Source organism: Emydura macquarii, unplaced genomic scaffold (assembly GCF_026122565.2).
Source record: "Emydura macquarii macquarii isolate MOO-44397 ecotype Brisbane River unplaced genomic scaffold, CSIRO-AGI_Emac_v2 contig_1390, whole genome shotgun sequence".
Lineage (NCBI taxonomy): Eukaryota > Metazoa > Chordata > Testudines > Chelidae > Emydura > Emydura macquarii.
In genome coordinates, this window is record NW_027131527.1 from 11067798 (window position 1) to 11091996 (window position 24199).

Consider the following 24199-nt stretch of genomic DNA (forward strand, 5'->3'; position numbering starts at 1 on the left):
AAAAGCCGAAATGGCCGCCAGTTTACCTTAACTGAGGACAAGGTCAAACCCTCTCTGTTCAGATAGAGTAAGTAATATAAGATGACTTGGATGGACGCTTCAGATGGGGAGATATTGCTCAGGGCTGCCCAACAGGCAAAGCGTCTCCACTTAGCCAGATAAGACATTCTGGCAGGTGGTTTCCTACTTTCCTACAGGATTTGTTGGGACTTGCTCCAAGCAGGAATGCTTCTCCAAGTTTAGCCACAGAACAGCCATGCTCTTAGGTACAGGGAGGCCAGGTCCAGGTGAAGCAGCCAGCCCTGGTCCTGAGCGAGAAGGTCCAGTCACGACTGAAGTGCCCAGAGGTAGACCACTGATAGACTGAGCAGCATCCCGAACAGGGTCTGGGGAGGCCATGCTGGGGTTACTGGAATGATCCTCGCCTTGTCTCTCTTGAGTTTTATGAGGACCTTGTGGATCAGTGGTATCGGTGGAAAGATGTACATGAGACTGTCCAACCATGCCAACATGAAGGCGTCAGTCTGGGAGCCATTGTCCAGACCCTGCAGAGAGTACTTCCTGTTCCACCTGTTGGCGAATAGGTCCACTCAGGGAGTGCCCCACCTCCAGAAGATTGCCTTGGCCACATCCTGGTGCAGAGACCACTCATTGGCAAGAATAAAACGACCTGCTGAGGCAATCAGCTAAGGTATTCCTGACCCCTGTAAGATGCACAGCCTCCACAAGAATGTTGTGGGCTACACAGAAATTCCATAGATGAATGGCCTTTTGACAAAGTGCCAGGGACCTGGCCCCACCTTGCATATTTATATAGTACATTGAGGCCGTGTTGTCTGTCGTCTCTTGGACTACCCTGCCGGACAGCTGAGGCAGGAACACATCGCAGGCCAGCAGAATTGCCCTGAGCTCCCGGACATTGATATTCAATGCTAGCTTGCCCTTGGACCAGAGGCCCTGGGTCTGGAAGGTACCAGGTGAGCCCCCCACCGTATATCCAAGGCATCTGATATGAGCAACAGCATCAGCTGCAGGGCTGCGAAAGGTACTCCTCTGAACACATGATGTGGTATTATCACAAAAGGTAGGTGAATATTGATGGAGGAATTGTAAAGACTGTGTCTGGGTGGTGTCTGGATGGTGAGTACACCGTCGCTAACCACAGCTGCAGGGGTCTGAGGCATAACCTGCCATGGACCACGTAAGTGCAGCTGCCATGTGACCCAGAAGCCTGCAGCACAACCTTGCTGTGGTGATTGGGTGGGTTGACATTTGGGCTACAAGTTCTGACATGGCCAGGAACCTGATTTCTGGCAATAGTGCTCTGGCCCAGATGGAATCTAGGACCGCACCTATAAACTCTATCCTCTGGACTGGTATGAGTGTTGACTTTTGTCTGTTTATCAACAGGCCCAACAGTTGGCAGATAGGCTGGACAATCTCAATGCTGAGGTGGATTTGCATCCTTGATCGACCCAATAAGCCAATCATCCAGGTAAGGGAAGACCTGTATACCCCACCGCCTGAGGAGGGCCACAACCACTGCCATGCATTTGGTGAACACACGAGATGTGGTTGACAGGCAAAAGGGGAGTACTGTAAACTGGTAAAGTTGCTTGCCGACTGTGAAACACAGGAAATTTCCTGTGGCCTTGGAAGTGGAAATATGTAACCTTTAAATCGAAGGCAGCGTACCAGTCACCTGGATCCAGAGAGGGGATGATAGAGGCTAGCGAGACCATATGGAATTTTAACTTTTTGAGGTACTTGTTGAGGTCTCCCAGGTCCAGGATAGGCCTTAAGCCTCCTTTAACCTTTGGTATTAGAAAGTACTGGGAATAAAAACCTTTCCTCCTCCATTCTTGAGGAACGATTTCCAAGGCTCTTACTTAAAAGAGGATTTGCACCTCCTGCGCAAGAAGTTGCTCGTGAGAGGGGTCCCTGAAGAGGGACTGGTAAGGTGGAAGCAAAGTGAACTGAAGGATATACCCGGAAGCTACCATGCTGAGGACCCCACAGTTCAAAGCTGTTGCAGCTCACACTAGGAGGAAGGGTGCAAGGAGGTGAAAAAACAGATGGTCTGGATCTTGAGAAATGGCTGGTAGGCTGTCTCAGGGCCCACCTTCATAATGTATGCCTTCCTCCAGCATGTAACAGCTCAAGCCCGAGCAGGGGCTGTGGCTGGATATTGACCCTGGCACTTCTTGTAACTTCTTATAACCCTTGTAACTCTTCCTGTAAGGGTCTCCCTTAGGCTGGCTCCAAAATCTCTGACTGCTGGTGTCTGAAGTGCCATCTAGCAGGCGACAGAAAATACAGCCCCAAGGAGCGCAACGTGGTCCTAAGTCTTTCAGCCCATGCAGTCTAGAGTCCGTCCGGTTGGTGAATAGGGCTGTTCTGTCGAAAGGGAAGTTCTGGGTGGACTGCTGGACCTCCGACAAGAGGCCGAATGAAATGAAGCCATGACACCCTTCTCACTGAGACTGCCAATGCCATGATTCTGGCCACCAAATCCACCACGTCTGAGGTTGCCTAAGGGAAGCTCTGGCTACCGCCACCCCCTAGACCACCTCAAATTCATGTCTGGGGGCTTGTGGCCGGGAGTCTGCAAATTCTTCCACAACTGCCAAATGTTAAAATCATATCTAACTAGCAGGGCCTGAGAGCTAGATATGTATAATTGTAAGCTTGCCATGGAATAAACTTCACACCCAAAAAGATCAAGCTTTTTTATGTCCTTGTTTTTTTGGAGTAGAACTCCCCTGACCTTGCTTGTCCCGTTTGTTGGCAGCTGTTACTACCAGCGAACCCAGAGACGGGTGATGTAGAGGTACTTGAACCCCTTCACAGAAACACAGTGTTTCTTTTCTGCCCACTTACATGTCGGTTGCAGGGAGGCCGGGGTCTGCCACAGGGTCTTTGCCAGCTTTACCATGCCCTTGTGAATGAGGAGGGCCACCCTGGATGGGGCTGCCGTTGCCAAGATGCCAAATAGGTCATCTGTGGGTTCTTTTAGTTCTTCCACCTTGAGCCCTAGGTTGGAAGCTACCTTTTTGAGGAGCTCTTGGTGGGTTCTGAAGTCATCCAGTGGGACACCAGTTGACGGTTCCACCATGGCCTCATCAGGGAAGGATGCAGAACAGATCAGCAGAAGTTAGGTGACCACGTCTTCCTCCCTCACTGGGGTAGCCCCTTGCGCTAATGGGCTCTCCTTCTAGTTTGATTCGACATCCAGGGACAGTGCTAGGTGAGCTGCCACTGATGTCCTTGGCACTGAGGTCCAGGACATGGAATGTCCTCATGAACCCGCAGGCTCTAAAACTACCATTGGATTGCCCATTGGCGTTGTGCCCATGCTCCCCTTAGGGTAGCCATTGGGTAGTCCGCAGCTGTGGCTACGAACTGTCCCTTTGGCAGAATCCTCTACACCGTCTCAGAGCATAAGCTGTTCCTCAGTGACCACAGGACAGCCAAGGCCGATGGACCTTCCATTCTGTAAAAGGAGTGCGGATGCTCCAGTGTCGGAGACCGGCGCTGGGGAGCTCAAACGCCTCACGACTGGCTGGTCCTTCGGCTTCTTGTACAGGCTCGGCGACAGGGGTTGGGAAGCTGGGAATCTATGCCAGTACTCTGAAGGTCAGTGCTGGGTCTTGGGGGATTGGTGGCTTTCCAGGGATCAGTACCTTCCCTCCGTAGCCCAGTGCTGGGAAAGTGGTGAACAGCGGCTCGAGACTGATTGCTCCTGGTGCCGTTCCTCATGCCAGTACTGAGGGTCCAGAGAATGCTCACAGACTGGAAAATGGTGCCTTGCATCAGAGAGCGCTGCAGGGGTCTTAGCGCCTTCAAGAGGGAAGCCTGCGATGTGGATAATGATGGTGCCCAGTCCTGGTTCAGGGGTCTTTCCTCTCGAAGCATCTGTGGCATCGGCATAGCCAAGAGATCTTTCATGGCCTGGAAAGCCACCAGTGTTGTGGGGACTGCCAGGTGTCACGGGCCCTTGCCGCTCCCAGGAGTCAGAGGTGGGTCTGGGTTAGGGATCAGAACCCAGACGGGTGACGCTCTGGGAATTTTCGGGAACCAGTAACCTGACTCGGGTCTCACTTGGTTTCCCATGACCTTCCTGTCCTTCTTTGGCGCCACCAAATGCCCCTACTCCACTTGTGTCTCTTCAGCTTCTTCTTTGGCACCAGAAATGTTGATTGCTGCTAGGAAGATGCCAGTGCCAGGGATGGGGTGGAGACAACTCTATACCGAGGTCAATGTGCTCGGTCCCAAGTCTGACAGGCTCAGCTCCGATGCTGGTCTAAGCACTGATTCCATTAAGATAGCCTTTAACTGAATATCCCAATCCTTTTTGGTACGGGGCCAGAATCCTTTGCAAATTCTGCACTTTTCCTGCATGTGGGCCTCTCTCAGACACTTGAGACAGCTCTGGTGCAGGTCACTGATTGGCATCAGCTTCTTACAGGAAGTGCAGAGTTTAAAATCTGGAGACTGTGGCCTGCTCCTTCTCTGGGTGACAAAATTTAACTCTAATTAACTTCACAACTTATTTAACAGCAAAAACTAGAATTATATACACAAAGACAATCGAAACCACTAGGCTGAGAGAAAGAACTTGCGAAGCAAGACAGCGTTCCAGCACTGTCACAGGAGGTAAGAAGGAACTGAGAGGGAAGAGGGCTGGCAGTATACATATACCGGCGCATGTGCACACCACTGCAGGGGGCACTAGAGCCAGCCCTATGGATAGCACTAGAGGAAAAATTTCCAGCACTGGTGCAAGTGGCACACACACACCTAATTTGAGAATGGACATGAGCAAGCACTCGAAGAAGAACAAGAAGCATAAACCCCACTCACATCTGACCCTGTCTGAAAGGCAAAGAGGACATCCATTGTTCCTTACCCACTACCAAAAGCTTCAAGTGCATTCTAGAGGCCAAAAACTACAATTAGCTTTCCACTTTCCTGAGTGTCCAAAATCCCAACTGTGAACTAACCCAGCCATCAAAGCCACTAGATTCCCCCTATAACTTTTACTATGCAGTTATGCATTTTCAATACTTACACCTATAGCACATCAAAAACAGAAGAAAAAAATGGGAGCAGGAGGCCAGGGAAGTTAAGCATAAAATAAACTCAACTTACATTAAACAAACATACATTATCAACATCAGTTGACAAACATCAATTATTATACTGATTGTGCTGTAGCGGACCAATGCTGAGAGCTATGAAGGGAAGATATGGGAGGCAGAGGTGCATAAATCTCAAGTTCCTGTCACATAATTTAGGTCTAAAATGTCACACAGGACAGAGCCTTGGCTATAGATTTTGAAACTGATTTACAATATTTTAGTTTATTACCTCTGGATTAAAGTAGTGTGAAAAACTCTGATCTCCACCCGAGAAAATTCTCTTTACACAATAATATTCTTCACTGTCTGTAATTAGAAAATTTAGTTAATTCCAAATCTTAGTATGAAGTGGCATATAACATTGCAATTGAAACAGTGACTGCTTGTCTATGAATCAAGAAATCAAGGTCTCTCTGCAGGAAGCACCATGTTATCACCCCTGCTCTGAGCTGGCCTACACAACACAGTGCTTAAAGTATCAGCAGCCACCTAAATCTTGGGCTACACTAACATTCTCACTGTTGTTATGACCAAAGGAGCTGAAAAGTAGCATCATCTGTAAGATTTTAGCAAATATTTCCTAGTGCAGAAAAGGCTTTAGGGAGATGGGTCTGTTTATCTCTGATATAAAGGACCAATATCCCAGCATTTTAAGAAAGAGATTAATCAGACAAGAAAAACTGCATCAGGATGAAGAAGTACTAAAATCATAGTTAGCTACCTCCCAAAGTTCAAATGATACATAATGTGTTAGCACGCACTTACCTGTGGTTGGTGGGCACTGCCCACTATAAGGAATCCAGTTTCCTTTTACTGTGAAAGGACTTTTCCTATTACTGGTTGATCCTGTACCTAATTGCCCATTACCTCCAAGACCAAAGGAATAAATCCTTCCAGATGAAGGAACAAAGGCAGAAGTGTGCTGCCTAGGGCAAAGAAATACAAAATTTAAAATAAATTATCCAAGCACTGTAACATGCTACGTGCAGGTCAAAATAGGAATGTTAACAGTATATTTAACATCCTTTAGCATGTTACCAGAAACCATGCATTCCAAGGCAGTGAGATATCAGGACCTGCCTGGAACATTAGGGGACAGAGCAGCCACGAGAAGCTTGCCATCCCTTTCCAACCGAAGCCTGACCTGGAGGGTGTTTTGGACATTTAAACTTTAAAGTTTCTGCAAAACTGGCTGCAATTCTTTTTCCTCTGAACCCTAGATTTATGGTAGGGTAGGGGACATCTCAGTATAAGCAACAGTGAATTAATGTAGATTGTTAACAGAGAATGGTCCATTCTCGGTCACCATGGATAGACAGAATGGTAATTGAGGATAGTTTATACTTAAAAAACAAAGCATCCTTATCACCAGCATGTTCATTTTGCTCCTATGTGTATCTTTCTTCCATTCTTGTCTTCATCCTTTTAGATTACCAACTCTTTGGGACAAGGACCATATCTTCATCTGTGTCTGCGAAGCACGTACATTTTGGATGCTACTTACATGAACAATGATAAATATCCTCTATGGCTTGAATTAGGAGTACACACAGACGTATGTTGGACACCAACTTCCCCAAAGCCATCATCTTGTACTCCTGAATTTTTTTTTTTTAAATAATTAAAAGTATGTTTCTAGTACGTGTTACACTCAGTAAGGCATGTACACATTTTGATTGTTCAGGATTTGGGATTTTTGGGGTTTTTTTTAAATGCTTGTTCATTGCCTTCTCTTAATTTACAGAATCATGAAAATGGGGATAGGGATGGACCCAGGTTACAAATAAATGGTTACTGCAGTTGTTCTGTTTAGACAGTCATATGTCTTGGTGGTACAATTTTCTTTAATTTAATACTGTTTAAGATACAGAATTAAAGTACTTCAAGTCCTAATAATTTTGCCCTCATCCCTTACCTGTAAGGGTCAAAGTTCAGATATTTCACTATACAGCTGGATGCTCCATGTACAAAATATTTTTGCAATTCATAGCTCCAGTACAGAATGGACCTTACCTCCCACAAGCGATTTGTGTAACAATGCTTCCCATAAGTTCAAAAACTTTCCTTGGGTTTATCTCATGGCTGGTGGAGTTATGACCCAATTGTCCATAGCCTCCAGCTCCAAATGTAAAAACCCCACCTTCCTAAACAAACATATTTGGATTAAAATTAGAATACATTTAAGAATAAGACACTCATCTTTTACACAGTTCCCCTTTCTTGGTTTATAAAATTTTCTTTGCTATTTAACAAGATAGTGGAATAGAAAAATGAGGATACTCATCTATACAAGGGTTACAAGTTAATTGCAGTTATGAAAATGTGGTACACGCCTATCTATCTATTACAATATTGTTAAATAATGTTCTTGAAATGTCCATATTACTATTCAATAATTCTATCATTAGCTTGTCAAATAGGATACTAAACCTTGTTTTTACTCTTTTCCACAGATGAAGTACAATTGCACACAAAAACTCATGAAAAACAGGAAAACCATAAAACATAATACATAAAAATATTTCATCATAATTTCTAAACAGGAAACTGCCCTCCTCAAATAAATGATGCAGAGTATGACTGAAAGCATCAGCTTCATCATTTGAAAGCAAAAGGATATCAAAAAGTTTCAACACTGTTGTAAGTCAAGTTCAATTACTTAAAAAAAGGTTTTTGATTAATTTGACAGGAAATTAACCAAAAACCTTAACAGAAGAATGTTGTTAAAAAATATTTTTTTAAAGTTATGCAACTTACCTTACAACAACTGTGAAAATTTCCATATTCAAATACTTTCAAATTGTAAAGCTGATTCTTTCAATTCTACTCTGCACCAGACTGGATCTCTGCTGGAAATCGTCATTAAAATGGCATCATCCGCTGAGAAAAACAGCCCCATTCACTGAATTAGAATAAACAGTGCCAGGTACTTCTAAATTCTGGAAGGGCTTTTAAAATACTCTCACATAAAACCAGTTACTCCACCCACAGTAATATATTAAGACCCTAATTTTGCAACATACAAAACGAAGAGGGATTGCTGGGCTGAAGGGGCTACATAAAAATTGTATTAGTTTTAGTATTTACAGTAAATAAATTATGTTAATTCATTCACTTTAATTAAAGGAACAGAGTCAACTTAAACTTCTTGTAAATATGATTTATCTATCTTACTATTAATACATTAGTAAAAGGAAAGTTTAAAATACAGTTTACTGCTCATGACTTTATATTGTGCACATCTCAATTTGGATGGTAAATATCAGTGAAATCAGTTTCAATTTCAGGACTAAAGTGATTCAAATATTAGGTTTCACACACTGCAGGGTAATGTTTATTCATAAACAATTACTTTTATTGGATGTCTTTTTCTATAATTATGCTGAGATTTCTATTTGAAAGTTTTCTATAAACTGATTTATACAAAAAAAATTTGGCCACATTTATGTTGACCATGCCCCTTTAACTCCCTTAAATAACAACAACTTTCCATGTGAAAATCAAAACAGTGTCACACAAAATATAATCGGCATTTTTTCAAAAACAGGTTGATTATTACTGGTGTAGCCCTTTAAGCAATGAAATTATTGCAGTTGAAACAAACTGTACAAGTTTTCCCTGAAAAAAAATCACAAGTTCTTCATTATTATATACTCTGAATGCATTGTTCACAAAACAGAAAAAACTACTGAAAGGGCTGGTATATTCACTTATCCAGATCCTGTATAATAGGAGTTTTTACATGATTAATAAAAGCAAATTCAGTAAAGGCTGCTAAACAAAAGAAAATGTCACAGTATTAACACATATACTAGTTAATAACCACATGTTTAATTGTAATGCAAATTCAACATAGAGGAAGCAAGAGAAGAGAGTCAGTTTCATATTATCATTTAATGTAAGCCCTCCCTGCACTCCTCTGCATGCCACAAAATAACGAAGGCACTTTTGATCAATGGACAGTTGATAGATACAATTCATCATGAAATGAAGTACAAGAAACTATTCCAGCAAATGGTAGAAATGGTGCACTCAAATTAGTTTCTTCTAAAAATTTACCAAACCTCAAAAAGAAAAGAGGCTACAATAAATAACGACCTTAAACGTATCAACCAAGGAGTAAGTGTCAGTTACAAAGTTATGTGTTCCAATGCTATAAATTTTATTTTGATTCAGTTACTCATCTCTGTAAAGGATTGAGCTACAGTGACATTAAACTAACACGCCCTCAAATTAAATTAACATGCCCTCATGACAGGGTTGAAGCTATTGGTAAAACCCCGAAGGAAGCTCGTACTGTAACTGCTTGCACAGAGTAACTCTGGGGATAATTTAGGACAATTTCCACTACTGCTCATTAAATACTATTTACAAGCAATATTCCGCTAAATTAAAATAAATCCCCCAACCGTATAACCTAATTTAGAATTAACTTTGCCAATGAAAATTTTATGACCAATGCAGTAAAAAATAAAACCATCTAGCTCAGAAGTTTATGTTCGTATTTAGAGTAGTGCACTCAATATAAAACTCAACTACTGCATAGTTTAAATAATGCCATAAACGATGTCATGGTCACAAAGAGTTTTTAATAACATAAAATATTGCAAATTCATCTTTAGTAAAACTGAGCCAGATACAAGACTGAAGCTCGTCTATGCTTATAAATTAGATTGATACAGCTAAATTGCTCAGGATTGTGAAAAAACCCTTCAATCACTGCAGGGAGCATCTACACTATGGTGCTAAAGCAGCATAGCTGCAGCATCAAACTGTGCCACTGTAGCACTCATAATATAGATATGGCCTACACAATTTGTAAAATGTGGATCTTGATGGAAATGTTTAACCTTTCTCCTGCTATTATCATGATTTCACAGGGTGTATTTTATCCATCCAACTTTTAAGAAATACGAATACTGCATTTAGAGACATTAAAAGAGCATTGTTAATTGCTACATGAAGTACTGAAAATTAACAAATCAGACAGTACTTTAAGTAGTATACCTTTGTAAGAGCAGCAGTGTGATCTTCTCCACAACAGATGTGAATAATTTTCTGAGATCTTAGTGACTTCAGCAGATTAGGAACATACCTGTCTGAAAGTTTTAATTAAAAGTTGGTCACATTATGAAGTCAGTACATTTAACAAGTGCTTTGAAAAAGAAGCGGCAGCAAAGAGCTTTGTCTCCAGATTTAACTTTCAAAATTAGTCTTCTTTTTAGCCCAAATTTATTAACCTACAGAATTAAAAATTGTAAGAGAACTCAAAATACAGAGGCATTAAGTTTCTATACCATATAGAAACATTGTATAAAAATATATTCATCCTGCATTTTGACAAGCAAAGGATTACATTCCTTAAAATTATAGGGAATGGCTCATGAAATTTATTCCACAAATAAATGAAATACAAAGCAAATACAAATACATGTGTTTTAGATGGTGAAAAATGTTAATTTGATTTTTTTAAAGTGAAGTGTACAGAAATAAATTGCAATTATTACATTGAATTTGCACACTCCAGGGGTTGAAAAATGTTTATATGCAGCACATTAAATAATATTATAGTGATAGGCCATGTTAGAGTTCATTTTAATATTAGAGACAGAGGTTAATCTCCCTGCAGATATAACAAAATAAAACAGCAATGCCATCTACAAGTGAAAATTTGCTAACTTAAACATTTCTTTAATATTGTTAATGTACACTGACAATTGTATAACTTTAAGAATAATTTTCTGTACATTAAAAATGTATACTTTATTAATAGACAGTGCCTGATAAAAATGGGGTAATATGGATTCTAAAGAAGAACATCTACAAAGGCTATGAAATTTGAAAACAATGTGATTTATCATTCTCCACCAGACTGATTAAATGTGAAAACGTGACCACTAAAAACCAGTTTGGCTCTTTCTAATTTTCCCATTAAAAAAACTGCAACCATATTTAAAACTATTAATTCAGAAATAAGTTTCAATTTATTGCATTTTCTACTGAGAAATTTTAGATAATTATACATCTTTCCGTTCTCCACCTAACATGGAACTAACACACACCATCATTTCCATATTCACTGCCTCATTAGCCAGTTCCAAACATAATTAGATGAAATCAGAACAAGATGTCTGAGGTGAAATTTGGTAATTTATAAATTCTGCATCTGTAGGATTAATTTACACATGGTAATTAGCACTAAATTGTCTATATGCAGATATATGCCATGATACACTCATAACTACAAGCCCTGAAACTTGAGAAAACCTAATAGCCCAAAACTATTTGGCAAATCCTATTAAGAGAGATGGACGTTAATTTTTCCTCATCAAATAGCTTGTTTTTGAATCACTACTAAACAAACAGACCAACCAGAGGAAATATTTTATAATTAATCCAGTCCCTGAAGAGGTGGTTGGGGGAGAGAAGACAAGGCAAATATATAATGAAAAGGATATGTAAAAATTTGTCCATATACGCTATTGTCTAATAAGACTGCACAGATTAAAATCAGTCTCAGAAAATGTGATTATTTACCAAAAGGTAGATAGTTCAAGTTCTAAATAACTTGACAGAATCATTCTTGTTCAATTAATTTAAAAGAGCAAAGGAAAGGTTAAAAAGAAAATAATGAGAGTCGAAAGTAAAATTTTTTCATACATAAATAGGAAGGGAAAGGGACTCAGCAGAATTACAGGACAATTTTATCAGTATGAGCTTTTACCATGAAGCAATGAGACAGTATCTTTTCTATTTTCTCTTTTGTACGTAACTATGACTTCAGCTCTCATGAACAGTATCTGACAGCACTGTCTGGATGATCCGTCCCATTTCCACAGTTACACCTGACCTCATTCTGGAGTAGGCAAAAAAACCCACAGGTTACCCACTTTAGTCCCAGTCGCACAAACACTTGAACAGTTGATTAGTCCCACTGACTTCAATGGGAGTACTTACTTGATAAAAGCTAAGCATGTATGTAAATGCTAGCAGAGTCAAGGTCTTACTTGCTAATTTATAATACACCCTTGGTCTGTCAAGAGGAAAGCCTGTCTTGGGTTTTTAGTTGCAAACTCAATCTCAAGGTGCCCAAGCAATGGTGAATGTAAAACTACGCACTGAATTAACAGGACCAGGATGTTTATATAACCCTGCTATTCAATGACACTGGCAAAAATTCCAAATTCCAATTTGAAGACTATTCCAAGACACTGAGTACAAGGTAGAGCCACAAATAAAGACTTCAGGTGTGAAATATTTTGAAGTAATAACTACTCACCATTTTCATCATTAAGACCAAGTTGACCAAATTTGTTACGTCCCCATCCAAAAATGGCTCCAGAAAGAGTTAGTACAAAACTATGTGCTCCTCCTGCTGCAATTTGCGCAAAAGGGATTCCCAGTAAAGATTTAATCAGATAAGGTGAAGTCTGCTTTTTAAATTCATAACCTATACCCAGTTGGCCATATTTATTCTGTCCCCAGGAATAAACTTCACTTCCTGTTAAAGATAAAAAGATGTAAGATGACGTAGGATCAACATACCTTAAAACATCATTTAAAAGAGTATTCACTCTCTTTAGCAAAAAGGACAGAAATGTAACAGAGCTAGAGTATTTTATAAAGGGCATTTGAAATTCAAATAATTTCAGTAGTTCAGAGATTATTATTGATTTGCTCTTTCAAAACCAAAACTGATTGTAATTTGAAGACTGAAGTCAAATCCAGTAGTTGGACCAATTTGAAAATAATATTTAAGTCAATAACAAAACTTCAAGGCTGCACTTAACATTTTTCACATCAGCAGTGCCAGCTAGTTATTAGCCTTGTCCATTAAGCTGGAAATGGAACAGTAAGTACTTCCATCACTTATTAAAAAAGCCATTAAAATGAACACAATTTTTGCTGTAATTAGTCTGGAATAAATTCAATAATTTTGCTACTGAAATGATTATTTACAGCACGAACCACCATTCTGTAACTTATTCTACTATCCCCAACAGATGGCACCTATTGGTTAGTTTAAGAAAAGAGTTATCATATGATGTTTTGAAGCCCTTTCAGTAAATATTACAATGTTTCAAATTTTATCCAATTACTTAGAGAGGTCATTACTTCACCCTTTTACTGGCTCAATTTAGAAATATTTATCTATACACATATAGCAGCCTTGTCCTCTACAGTAGGGAAGTTTTACACAAATTTTTCACCATTGCTAACACTTTTTCAACTCCACCCATGTCAGCAACCTTGCAAAGCTGTAGAATGGATGGGTTATGAGCTTTTTAAATACAGTGGTTGACTAGACCTACTCTGAGCAGGCTTAGATGACACCATTCAAAATACCAGAGGACCATGCAGGAGGTTCAGGGCTTGAAATGTTCCACTGAAGACCATGACAGATGGGCCTGTTTGGGAATCATACGGGAATATTACTTTGGGATGCACTGTGGCCTAGACCTAAGTTTAATCATATAATGCATCCTTCCCTATGACGTCTCTACAGGCCAAACAATGTTATTGGATGCTGCTTTCATGTCTCCCACCTTGAAGGGGGAATTGTTTGCATCCAGAACTCTACTTAGTACAAAACTCCCTCTCTTTCTCACACCTACAGGGCCACACTAGACACTCTCCTTCCGCCTGAAGCCCCACCCCCCACTTTTGCTGGCAGGCTGCAGCCCAAACCACAGCCAGCACCCAGAGAAGCCCCAAGCCCCAGCACCCAAGGAGCTCTGAGCCTCACCACGGACAGCACACAACGAGTAGTGGTGGAGTGGAAGAAGGAAGAGGTAGGGCCTCCATGACCCAGACATATGGTAGCGGAATGGCAGCTGCACCAGGGAGGCTTAGCTTCCCCTGGCCTATTATATCCACCGCCAATGCCTGAGCAATTTGGTGGGAGGGGGAGGAGACACAGCAGCGAGTAGGGGAGGGGGTGGAGCAGGTGCAAGGCCTGGGGTGGACTGTGGGCAGAAGAAGCAGGATAGGAGGGGACTGTTCTGCTCTGGGGCCCAGAATTCCTGTGGTGGGCTTGGTTCATCTCTTGGAGCAGAGCTCGAGCTCTCATCTCCCCAACAACCTCATTTTCATGGTTATTTTTAGTAAAAGTCAGGAACAGGTCATGGGCTTCCATGAATTTCTGTTTATTGCCCGTGACAAAACCTTAACCTTTGCCATAATATAAATGTTCTATAAAATGTTCTTATTCATCAAGATCAAGTGAGAAATTGGATTTTCACATTCTGATTCCCATAATACTCTCAAAGAACATCAGTAAAACAACTATGTATTTTGGAGACTTGTTATACATTAATTTCATTATTTTCTTTTAACCCTATTTCAATTAGAGAGTAGCAGAGAAATATGGATTGTCAAAGATTCATTAATTAGATGGCTATACATCCATATTATAACATTTATTAAAAAGAAAGTTCTCCAAAATAATTACAGGGCTATCAGGACAGAGGTATGTTTTTATAATAAATATGAAGTATAACCTTCAGAATACTTTTTTTTTTTTTTTTTAATAAAAAGGTGACATAGGTAAGGCAATACAAGGTGGAACATGGCATAGCTTCAAAGGTACCTTGGAGATATATTTTAAAATGTGGTTCCTTATTAAAAAAATTATTCTGTAAAACCTTTTGAATTACCTAACAGGAATTCACATGAATACTTCAGAACAAGTTTACTTACCTTTTGAGAGTGCAAGGGAGTGACAGTAACCACAGGCAACCTGCGTTATTTGGATATCTGATAAGCTTTTGATATTTCTATGGGATTAAAAAAGAGAAGGAATTAGACCACTAGATCTAGGCACTATGAAACAGCACAACACCTGAAGGAGGAATAATTCAGAAATGCGAGTTAAACCTTTCAACAAAAGTAGGGCTGAACCTAGTTTAAATATTATAAAACATCTATTATTTGTAAATTACAAAATATTAATCCAAGGTTTTGGCTAGCTGGAACCCACAGAAATTTGTTACTGAGTTTTATTAATAAAACAGAGGTTCCTCTACAGAATTAGGACTTCTTTGTTTGTTTCAAGGCCCTAGGGGGACAAGGATGTCATCCACCTTAAGATCTAACATTGAAAGGGAGATGCAAAAGACTCTAGCCTCCTAGATCTAATAAAAGCTTTAAAATGTTTTCTTCTTCACCACATTAATACAACTTTTTGGCTCCCAAATAATTCCAATTGGTTTACAAGGATCAGATTATTTTCCCCTTAAATCACATATATCTGAATGTGAGGGTTAAATCCTGACCCCATTGCAATGAATGGGAGTTTTGAAACTGCACTCAGTGGGGCCAAAATTTCACCCTAAGAATATAGCTTGTTTGTCAGGTCAAATAGCTCACCTAATCTTACACAAAAAAGCCATACATGTATATAAAGATGCATGAAATAAGTCCAATCATTTGTTTTAAGTTAATGCTGTGACTGTGGTGCTGGCAGGCCAGTTGCCAGCTCATGCCAAAGCACCAAGGCCTCACCTGAACATTGACCAACACATATCTGGAAACCAATTTGGCTCACATGTGTGTTAGCATTGTTACTATAGATATTAAATTGATAAGAATATGTTTATACTTGATGAAATGCTTGTAGGATGCTGCATGTAGTAATCTCAGTTATAACATCTGTACCTCATATCATAAAAATGCATTGTAATCCTCTGTAACTCTATGAGCCCTGGCCTACACTACAAACTTATGTTGGTATTAGCATGTCACTTAGGGGCGTGGAAAATCCACACTTCTGAGCGACATAGTTATACCGACCTAACCACTGGTGTAGACAGAGCTATGCCAATGGGAGGGCTTCTCCTGTAGACATAGCTACTGCCTCTCATGGCGGTGGCGTACCTACTCCAACAGAAGAAGCTCACCCATCAACTTAAGTAGCATCTTCACTAAGCATTCTGCAGTGCTGTAAGTGCAGACAAGTCCTCAGTCATCAAACATGAGAAGAGCATTAATTAATGTAAAATGCTGGCTTCCTACAGAAGGTGTTACGTCCTACCCACCAAGAAGGCCCACTGAAACCAAATGAGCCATTGTGCAGCATCAAATAATACTTTGTTAATTGCATTCCTCCCGTATACCCATGAACAGGAGACATGTGGGTGAACTAATCCCATTGGCTTGAACCTCTGGAGGAAGAGAATAAAAATACCCAACAAGAAGAAACTGTATCTCTATGCTGCTTAGACTTTGAGAGGGCAAAATTTCAAAGCATACACCAGATCCTCAGCTGATTAGCCTAGGTTGGCCCTAAAGGACATATAGAGATTGCATATTACAGCAGTTTCTATTACCTTTTGAAACCTAAGACTAACTCATTGGTATGTGTATATTTATCTACTTTAACCTTGTAAATAACTGATTTCTTCTTTTTATTAAATAAATCTTTAGTTGATTTATTATAGGATTGGCTATAAGCATTGTCTTTGGTGTAAGATCTTAAGTGGAACTGATCTGGGGTAAGTGACCAGTCCTTTGGGATTCAGAGTAGCCTAAATATTGTGGTGATTTTTGGTGCGAGTGACCATCTATCACAAAGGCAAGCTTACACGGGTGGCAAAATAGACCAAGAGTACCCAACAGAACTGTTTGTGACTCCATGGTAGGCTGTTAAAGTGCCTGAAGAGTTTACTCTCGATGCTTCATTGATGAAATCTTATGTACAGTACTCACAATCAGTTTGAGGTTTGTGCACTGGCTTCTTAACAGTCTACCTGAGGTTGGTATTCACAGTTTTGAGCCACTCCAGATAGCTTGACAGTGATGATTAAGAAACCAATCCTGCTAATACATACATGAATTTAACTTTACTACCATGATTTCATTAAAACTACTCATGGTAGTAAAGTTAAAGCATTTGCTGGATCGGGACATAAGGTATACCGAAAATACTTCTTACGTTAATAAGGACCATTTGGTAGAGATGCAAAGCAAGCATAACCCCTTCATGCGGGGGGAGGGGGGAGGCAGCACACACTTTCACACCATAACCTGAAGGTATATTATTCCTAGTCAACTAAGCACTTCAGGGATAAAATTAGAATAACGATCAAACTGCACACACATCCATTTTCTTTAGCCACATGACCATTAAAAAAACCCTGTAAGATCCTAATAGCTTAGTTCACTCCAACTGTTTTAAAAATAAAAGCCAGTAGCATCTGCTTATCTTAATTTGTGTTTTGAAAACATCCACCCTTCTCTTCCAATGTATTAATCTACCAAGTGTGCATATTATCAAGAACCCACTGACTGACTAGGGAGGAGGTAATAAAAATTAATATCATCAGGTTCCACGAATGTCAAGTAACTTCTATACTTTAAAGAATTACTTGACAAATAATTAATTATGGAATGGTTTGAGCAGTTTCACTTACACGTCTTTCAGTGTAACAAGTTTACTTTAAAAATATGCACAGAAATTTTACTTTGATCACTTTTTTTTTTTACCTGGGTACTCGGATACATTCCTCTGTTCCAGGCAAGCCAAGCTGTCCATCAGTAGCAAGACCCCAAGCATATACTTGGCCCTTGTCATTTAATGCTAGTGTGTGGGCTTCTCCACATGAAACAGCTACAATATTTTGGGCATCCAGGGCACCAACATGCTCTACAAAAGTTAAAGAGGAAAGAAATTATGTTCTAATATATTACAGTTAAACAAAAAAAATTTCCTTTCCAGCCACTGAATACTAAGATATTAATCACTGAATCATAGAAGGTTAGAGTTGGAAGGGACCTCAGGAGGTCATCTAGTTCAACCCCCTGCTCAAAGCAGGACTAACCTTAGCTAAATAATCCCAGGCAGGGCTTTGTCAAGTCACAGCTTAAAAACCTCTAAAGATGGAGATTCCACCACCTCCTTAGGAAACCCATTCCAGTGCTTCACCACCCTCCTAGTGAAAAACTTTTTCCTAATGTCCAGTCTAGACCTCCCCCACTGCAACTTGAACCATTGCTCCTTGTTCTGTCATCTACCACCATTGAGAACAGCCTAGCTCCATCCTCCCTTGAACCCCCTTTCAGGTAGTTAAAGGCTGCTATCAAATCCCCCCTCATTCTTCTCTTTTGCAGACTAAACAAGCCCAGTTCCCTCAGCCTCTCCTCATAAGTCCTGTGCTCCAGCCCCCTAATCATTTTTGTTGCCCTGTGCTGGACTCTCTCCAACTTGTCCACATCCTTCCTGTAGTGGGAGGCCCAAATCTGGACATAATACTCCAAATGCGGCCTCACCAATGCCAAATAGAGGGGAATAATCACTTCCCTTGATCTGCTGGCAATGCTCCTACTAATGCAACCCCAATATGCTATTAGTCTTCTTGGCAACTAGGGCACACTGCTGACTCATATCCAGCTTCTTGTCCACTGTAACTCCCAGGTCCTTTTCTGCAGAGCTGCTGCCCAGCTCATTGGTCCCCAGTCTATAGCTGTGCATGGGATTCTTCCTTCCTAAGTGGAGGACTCTGCACTTGTCCTTGTTGAACCTCATCAGATTTCTTTTGGCCCAATCTTCCAATTTGTCTAGGTCTCTGTATTCTATCCCTACCTTCCACAGTTTCTACCACTTCCCCTAGCTTAGTGTCATCTGCAAACTTGCTGAGGGTGCAATCTCCCCCATCCTCCAGATCATTAATGAAGATGTTGAACAAAACAAAACATTAAATGAAATATCATGGAAAATGAGTCTAAAAGCATGCTCAAATACCTTCATTTAATATTAATGATGTAACAATCCAACAAGAGCAAGTCTGACACCCCATTATCCCATATGGGCAGTGTCCAGGATTAAATTATTGTTACAATGAGGGCACATTAACAGAAAATGCATCAGAAACGCATCAGAAAATGCAGGATGATGGTAACAGTTCACTGCTAACCTTAAAATCTAAGAAAATGAATGCAGTCTCAATTAACATTAAGTTGATTATTACTGAATGATTAAATGTATAGACATTATGTAAGAGGAAAACATTCTACTATTTACTGATTATTATATATTATTATTATTATTACAGAAAAGTCCTTTAATAGCAAGGCACAATAAAGCAGGTTACAGACTAAGACCACCATCCTGCAATGGGCTCCACATGGGTGGTCTTCTGCACACATGCACAGTAAAATCAGGGCCTAAAAGCTAAATTCTACACACAGACACAAACAGCAAACCTCTGAAAAACATGTAGTGAATTAAATACCTCAGGATGTAAGACTCCATTGTTAATCTGCTATTTGCCCGTACTCTGTGCATATCTTCAGATATGTTTGGGTGTACTCAAAGTCTGCACTTGTGCTGGTCAAATAAGCTATATCCCCATGCATACAATAGCAAAACTTCAGAAACTGGGCAGTTTGGCAAAAATATACAAAAATACAAATTTGAAAATATCGTTTTCATAAACTGGGAATTAATAATAGACTGAGAAAGATTACATTGCAACAGCTGATAGGCGACCGTTAATGGTTTCAGGGCCAAACTTTGGGACGTGGTTGAAAGGACACAGAATCTATTAGAAGAGAAGTTTTGGGTTTTCAAAGATCATTCAAGGTATTTAAATTATTTTAAAATTTCAATTATAATAGTTCTGATTGGATTCAAGCATTAATAACCCAAAAACTGCAGCACTGTACTACTGTATGAGAACCGTAAAGTGAAACTGAGTTGTCCTTTTATTTTCCAAGCAAAGTGAAGTGTAAAAAACTAAAACAGCATGAACAGTTAAGACTAAATGATATTTTAAAAAATTCTTCATATTTTAATAATTTATGGTAGTAGAAGTACAGGTAAGGCATATGTTTTAAGATAGATGTTTTTAATCTCTTAACATCACTTTAAAGGAGAAGACATAAGGAAAACCATAATATTAAGAAAAGGAATCAAAGATAATAGAAATTGCTTTCCGTAGCATTTATGAACTTAAAAAATGCAACTATTTTCCTCCTCTCTAATTTCTTGTGTTCAAAAACTTCCAGAAATTTTCATTTCAACTTCAACAATGTTGTGAGGGAAGAATATCAGAGTCATGTCATTAAGACCAAAATTTTCCTAAGTGTCCATGAATTGTGTGCATTTTCAGACACTTTATACTCAATTTTCTAAAGTGCTGACTTAAATGAAAGTTGTGACTCCTCAGCAGCTCTGAAAAATCAGATGCAAGATGTCAAATCAGGCACCCAAAAATTGAAGCACACAGAATTGTTGAACATCTGAAGTGTAATTTTCCAAAATGTTGTGTTTTTCTTAAAGCCCCAGATCCTGGAGTCCCTCAGGAAATCACTTTCTTGCCTTTTCCCTCCCCTCACACAAGGCATTCTACAGAATATAAAAATAATCTGAATGGTAAATGTAGCTTTACTCTAAGCATTTCCTGTACTGCCAAAGAGGCAGAGGCAGACCAATATTTCAGGGATCTGGTCTTTTTCTAAATAGAGTCAAACAGGGGGAAGATAAAAAGAAAATAGGAGCTCGGGGGAAAAAACGATGCAACACAGAAATAGCTTGAAAATTTCATGCTCATGCTTGCTCCTAATTTAAAAATTCAGTTTGGTGACATGATTGAAACCCACTACTAATCACAAAAAAAGACAGCCACTAAAACTGAAGCTTTTTATTCTGACAACCTCAGACAAATCCAAGAGCTTGCAGCACTAAGTGCTAAAGGGTTGCAGAAATGAAAGAACAGTTTGCAGTTCTTATGCTGTCAAACTATCCTGCTGGTCTGGTGTCCAGCTTCACTACCACTGGAGGCAAAATGAACTAGTTATTTAGGTGTAAGCAACTATTTCAGGGAAAGGGTCCTGTGATCTTCCCAAAGCTCACAGCAGCACTCCTTTCCACATAAGGAAAGATTACGATACAAAAGACAGAACAACTAAGAATAACAACTAATCTATTTAAAGCCCTCCTAAATCCTTAAAGAATGACTCCCTTTGGGAGATCATGCAACTACTACTACACAGCTATGTTTTACCATGAACCACTCAAGCAGGAGACCCTGCTACACATACTGCATGGCCTTTCCTTTACATAACACATAACTGGGCACCACTGAGAAAGAAGTTATTGCTAGTATTAAGGACCTATAATTATTCCTATTATAAATAGGAACACCAAGAGGAAATTATAACTTGGTTTAAGGCTTCAGTCCGCACAAAACTCAGACCAGATTTTTTTTAATATTTCAAAACATGCACAATTTGATATACCCTTCATACTCTTCAGTAATTTGGGGTATTTAAATTATTTAAAAACTAGAAACAGCTTACTTTCAAACCCCTTCTCAACTCCAACAGATGCTTGTTAAACAGAGCCTCACAAATTCACTTTTCTTCATAAGAGGAAAATGTCATGCAGCAGCCCCTAAAACAGATACATTTAGGTGCCTAAAGCAATTGACTATATCCTTTAAAAACATAATTTGTGCACTAGTGCATGAACTTGTAAATTTGGTTTATTTTCAAACTAAATGACAAAGATTCTGAAGGTTCAGTAAGTAATTACTGTGCACACACATCACACAGTGCATGCTTTAACTATATTTTTAAAGACTATTTATATAGCTATATATCTCATAATAAAATGTACATCATAATTTAGTTACACAACCTCTCACTTACAAACTATTGTCAATGATCTATGGATTAACATAATAGGGTTTATAATTTAGGCATGACATGAACAGACTCAGATAAAACAGTGATGGGTGCCATAAAAAAATCTCATAAAACGTGATCTTTTTAAAGCAGCATAAGCATTCTGGTACACCATATTTTTTAAAATTCTACAATTTAAAAGTCAATCTCAGCATGGAAACTTCCTTCCTTTCGTATTAATTCCAATCTGATTAAAAGACAATTGTCACATTTTGCTGCTTTGCATACAAAGGCAATAAAGGCCGCAGGTCAGTTAATTTTTCGAAGATAACAAAAATGTCTACTGCAAGCATGCTATTTTCAATCTGAGTCTTCAAAATGGACTTCGAATTGTGTCTTTTTTTGGACAAGATTGAACAGCTATTAAGATCTGAATACATTTATGATAATTCACAAAAGTCAGATCTTTCTAGCTCAGTGATTCCCAACCTTTTTGGCTTGAGGGCCACAGATATCATTTTTACAACCCTGAAGGGACACCATTCTCTGTGAGAAGCCGCCCACCACCCTCACCCACCCACCCACCAGCAGCCAGACAGAAGGAGTTGAGCTCTCTTCTTCCTGGTGGCAGTGGCTCCCCTGCTGCAGCCAAGGAAGTGCTCCACTCCCTTTGGCTCCAGCAAGGACACCAGCACCTAGGGACCCAGACAGAGCGCTTTACTCTCTTCTGGAGCTGGGGGAGTGAAGCGCTGATCTCCCCTCCCTCTGGCTCCAGCAGAGACCTCAGCACCTATGGACCTAGGCGGAGCGCTTTGTTATGCTCCATGCAACAGCCAGAGGGAGGGGAGCACTGAACTCCCATCCCCTTGGCTACAGCAAGGAGCCTGCACTGATCTCATACCCACATGAAAATGCGCTCTACCTGGGTCCTTAGGCAGCAGCTCCTTTCTGCAGCCAGCAGGAGGGGAGTGGCGGGCCACTCTGAAAGCCCCTGCAGGCCACTTTTGACCCCCGGGCCTCGGGTTGAGAACCACTGTTCTTGCTTAATTAAGATGCAAATTCATGCCAGCAAATGCTTTCCCACAATTAAAGTACGTGTTAAAATTACAGTGAAGCTTGAGTTAATCAATTTAATATTCACTTACTAATTTTTTTTTTTAATAAAAAATTACTTAGTTTTAAAAAGCTAAATATCAACAATCTAGAAAGCAATTTATGAAGCAACCCTAATTTTCTAAATAAAGACACTACACAATAGAGGGACATAATCTATTTGAAAATCACATATCCATTTGAAAGTTTTGTATCTCTTGTTGTTACAAGTAACTTCTACAATTACTATAGCTGACAAAGATTAGAACAAAATATTTTTCTGTATCCAGTTTGTTCACCTTGTGCATTTGACAGCTCTTTATGCATAGTCAATTCCACTGTCTGGCAGTAGAATGTACTACTACTGCAGACAGAGCTCAGTGCACATACTTCTCCACAGTCCCTGCAAGAGCGTGTTTGCCACTAACAGAAGCAGCAAAACTGATATGAAAATGCAGAAGTTATAAGCAGGACCATGCACAGGAAAGGACGAAGGAATGAGCCTGAATTTGTGTGGCTCTGTGGCTCCTAGGCTTATCTAGAAGACTCTTCCTGTGGAAGATGAAAGCCCTTTATAAAAAAAACCCCAAAGAGCAGTTTTTTTTAAAACATTCAGGACATACTATTCAGAAATTTCATTTTTTTCTAATTAATTATTTAAAACAAAAACAAACTATCTTCACATCACAATAGTGGCTAGTTAGAAAATAAAAGCTATTTGTCTCCTAAACAGTTGCATGTTTACAGACTGCTGGCCAAACCATCTTCATAGTCCTAGTAACCCAGCTGCTCACAGGGGATATCAAGTAAAAAATAAATCTACCTCCCACAGGTTAAGGAACATCTCTACATGATCCCCCTCAGATGTTGCATCACCCATGCCAATGAAACGGCTGAAGGATTCATACAGCTATAGATACAGTGGTTCTACACTGGGGCACAAATAGCTGTGCTAGGTCCCAAGGTCCTGCCTCCCCTCCAACTGCCACAAGACAGACCACATTGGCTCATGCTGTATTCTATGGTTTCTTCAGCCACCAAGGAGAGGAGATATTTAACGCTTACTGACTCATCTCAGAGTTTAGGGTTTCGTCCAGACTGTTTCTCACTTGAAGGCTTAACATTTAGGACACCTTTAGTTATATGAAAGACGACAATGAAGGGGAGGTTTACACTGCCGGCAAAATTCGACAGCAGTCAACAAGAGTTACACAAGCTACAAATAGTAGCTTGCTTAACTCCCACCAACTTCATACCTTCCCTTTAGTGTGCCGTCTTCACTGCACTGTGCCAACGGGAAATGTGTTCCCATCGACGCAGCGCTAAGCTTTTTTTGGAGGTGG

The 24199-nt window shown here is 39.9% G+C and overlaps 1 protein-coding gene across 7 annotated transcripts in view; it reads right to left on the reverse strand.

Moving 5' to 3' along the window:
- HERC4 (HECT and RLD domain containing E3 ubiquitin protein ligase 4) overlaps positions 1–24199 on the reverse strand; it is a 96474-nt gene that overhangs the window by 66501 nt on the left and 5774 nt on the right. For all 7 annotated transcript variants that reach the window (XR_010920659.1, XR_010920658.1, XM_067552612.1 and 4 more), the window contains exons 4-10: positions 17625–17784; positions 14841–14917; positions 12421–12642; positions 10149–10240; positions 7155–7285; positions 5907–6067; positions 5371–5447 (exon numbers count right to left, since the gene is read on the reverse strand). Coding sequence is in view for 5 of the 7 variants with exons in the window: in XM_067552612.1 (XP_067408713.1) it covers positions 5371–5447; positions 5907–6067; positions 7155–7285; positions 10149–10240; positions 12421–12642; positions 14841–14917; positions 17625–17784 (920 nt within the window). In the remaining 2 variants the exon portion in view is untranslated. The remainder of the gene's footprint in view (positions 1–5370; positions 5448–5906; positions 6068–7154; positions 7286–10148; positions 10241–12420; positions 12643–14840; positions 14918–17624; positions 17785–24199) is intronic.